Genomic DNA, 3,171 nt, shown 5'->3' with positions numbered 1-3,171 from the left:
TTCATCCATCTCCCGGCCCAGTCCTCTCCATCAGTGTGCGGCGGGAACCCCCAGCTTCTAACCCTTGGGCAGTAGTTCCGCCCCCGGGGGGCTGTCCATGGCTGTGCCTGTGCCGGGAAAGAGGAGATAAAGAACCGGACAGGCACTGCCATCTGCTATCTGAAGGTCCATGGCAGGCTGCCGAGGTCCACAAAAGTGCGGAAACTTGGACGGCCGCTGCTGTTTAAAAATTTAAAGGGCCGGTATCGGCCTTAAGAATCGGGGCATTTTCACAAGTACAAGTACTCGTGAAAATGCCTGGTATCGGCCCCGATATTGATACTAGTATCGGTACATCCCCAATCCTGATCGTTCGGTTCTCCAGGTAATCGCATCCATCCCATGCTGTTCTTCCCCCTCTAAGCTCTTTGATAGCTCCTCAGCTCCACACCAGCATAGATGGACAAGATTTCAGCTTCAAATCACCTGGAACTTTCCACCTCACCTCCAGTCTCCAATATATTGGGCAAGAATTTGATGCACAGTCATAAAAGAATAACAAAACCATTGTAGTGTAGTAACTCCATTTAAACAAAATAAAAGCAATTGCAAATGCCAGCTCAAGAATGAGGTTGTAATTCCTTCCTTCTGTGCTGGTGTGGGATGCAGGATTGGTTAAAGAACTAGGAGCAGCACGGGACAATTACTGTTGCATATGCAGTTACCTGGAGGACCAATGATCGGGAGGCTCCAGCGTTTATAGACCTTCACAAATGCAGGTCTGACATTTCCGGTGAGTGCTGAATCTGATGGGTATATGTTTGTAATTGAAAGTGCAGCTACTGTCGAGATCCACCCAGCTGCGTGATTGACAGCTGGCTCTGCCTATCTAGAGGCAGAGCCAGCTGTACCCGCCCACTCTCCCATCCGTTCCGCCAGTCAGCGCTAGAGGATCGGACAGTGGAGGGGGGGGGAATCCCTGAAGGGAGCCATGAGTGACAGTCACGGCTCCCTGCAGGGATAGATCGAGAAGTGAGCGAGCGACGGCATGTGTTTGCTCATTCCCGATCTACTGAGCCGACCTGTGACAGTTTCATTGTCACACGTCGGCTCAGATTATGAGGCTGAGTGAAAGTCACTCGCCTCATAATTCTCATTTAACTCAAAAACATAAGGTATATTTTGGCAATCAAGTATGCACAACTGAAGTTAATAGTAATATACAAATATCAAGGGATACTTGAGATAAGCTAGGTTAGCTATAATCCGAAATCAACTGCACTCCAGCATACAGACCTTGACGGAGGTGACCACACGGATGGCGTCCTATCATAGAGTGCTAGTGACTTCTATTATGGGCTATAAGCTAGGTAAGCTGACCCAAGCCACAGGGTTCTGGGATTTGTATTAAGCAATGCATATGCTAATAAAGATGAGTAGCACTGGTGTGAATAATGTTTATATTTTCTGCTGGTTTTTTTTTTTGGTGTCTTTGTTTACTTTCCTGTGTTTAATGCAGAAACCACGATTGGTCCGGAAGGCACAGGCCTCCAGTCTGGTTGGCTCAGCCATAGGAACAGGAATGCTTTTCATACTGCTGTTTGTGATCGCAGTGGTTATGATAACGATGCGGAAAAAGCGCGCCTCCCAGGGAACGTACAGCCCAAGCCGGCAAGAGAAAGAAGGCGCTAGAGTCGAGATGTGGAATGTCCTCAAGCTGCCGCCTACGGAAAGACTGATCTAATGATGGCCAGTGAAATTTAGACAACCAAACCATTACGAAGATCAGCTGCAAGACACACACAAAAAAAAAGAGAACCTGGTATCCTAATGCTTCTAGCGAGTGCGGGGAGTCTCTGAAGGATGAAACGTCAAGTGCTGGACAAAGCCATTGCACAAAAGATGTCGCCTCGTGTTGTATTTGTGCTGAGCATATGGTTTCAGCGTGACAGAACCAAAGAAGAACAATTGAAAACACCCTTTATAACTGAGGCTGCATAAACCTCCATCCAATACACCCAGACTATGCTATCCTTGTCAAGGATAAAGATATACCTACTGCAAGAACATCTCCATGTAACACAGCCTTATTAGTACGGGGGGGGGGGGGGGGGGGGAAAAAATGATCTTATCCTTGAGGTGGGGGGGGGGGGGGGGGGGGGGTCGGAAATAAATTGTAAACTTCTGAGTTTAAGGAGGTATCCAAGGTACGGGTTCCAAGAGTGGGTCCCCTCCCACGTGCAAACTTTCCCCCATGTCCTAATTCAAGAACAGGGGACCTAATGACACTATATATACAAAATTTGTGGACACTTGATCATCACATCTACATCTAACTAGCCAAAATCTGTTTTTCCCCCTCCTAATTATTGGGTTTAGGAATATTCAGTGAAGGGTACTGGTAATGCCACCGCATACAAAGACATTTTAAACAATGGTGTGCAAACAACCTTGTGGGGATGCTTTTGGAAATCCCCTCTTCTGTTCCAGCATGAATGTGCCCTTGTGTACAAAACCTAGGTCCATAAAGACACGGTTTGATGGGTTTGGTGCCTTACATCGGCTAAAATCAGCTGTACGTCGGCTGCTTTCGGTCAGCCGAACAAGCTCTGCGCGTTGGAGCTGAGCCGAAGTGCAGAAGGAGTTTGACCGGATCGGCTGAGCCGAAGCTCCGGTAGCTCACTCGCTGCCGTTCGCCCCCTATTCTCATAGGGGCCGAACGGCAGTAAGCATTTGGCTCGGCTATCCTGCTCGGTACCTCCGAGGTAGCAAGCAGAATAGTAAAAAAAAGTTCAATGAGGAAAAGAAAAATGTTGAATAATTACTTTAACAATAAAAAAAAAGGAAAATGTAAAAAATTTTAAATTCAAGAAAAGGAAAAAAAAAAAAAGATGCATGCCGACCCGACCGCACGCGATGAACTCCCGCCACATAATGTCAAATCTGACAGATGCCGGCAAAATAAAAAAAAAAAAACAATTAATAAAAAAAAACAATTGGCAGGAGCGAGCGGTGACATCATCGCTCGCTCCGCCCAACTGTTTCCTATTGGGCGGCACCTGCCAGAATCTTCTAGCTGGTCCTGGCCAATAAATAACAACTGGGCGGACGTCATGGCTCGGCTCCACCCAGTTGTTATTGTTTAATGACATTGTCATTACAACTGGCCGGAGCGAGCGGTGACATCATCGC

At 47.2% G+C, this 3,171-nt stretch overlaps 1 protein-coding gene across 1 annotated transcript in view; it reads left to right on the top strand.

Annotated features, from left to right (window-relative positions):
* The window catches only part of LOC108788514 (protein crumbs homolog 2-like), a 57,283-nt gene extending 55,535 nt beyond the window's left edge, over positions 1-1,748 (top strand). The window contains exon 13 of the mRNA XM_018558288.1: positions 1,499-1,748. Within this exon, the coding sequence (XP_018413790.1) occupies positions 1,499-1,723 (225 nt within the window). The 3' untranslated portion in view covers positions 1,724-1,748. The remainder of the gene's footprint in view (positions 1-1,498) is intronic.
* Positions 1,749-3,171: the final 1,423 nt, after the last annotated feature.

Source organism: Nanorana parkeri, unplaced genomic scaffold (genome assembly GCF_000935625.1).
Source record: "Nanorana parkeri isolate BGI_ZX_2015 unplaced genomic scaffold, ASM93562v1 scaffold15, whole genome shotgun sequence".
In the NCBI taxonomy this organism is placed as follows: Eukaryota; Metazoa; Chordata; class Amphibia; order Anura; family Dicroglossidae; genus Nanorana; species Nanorana parkeri.
This window is presented reverse-complemented; position numbering and strand designations above follow the sequence as displayed.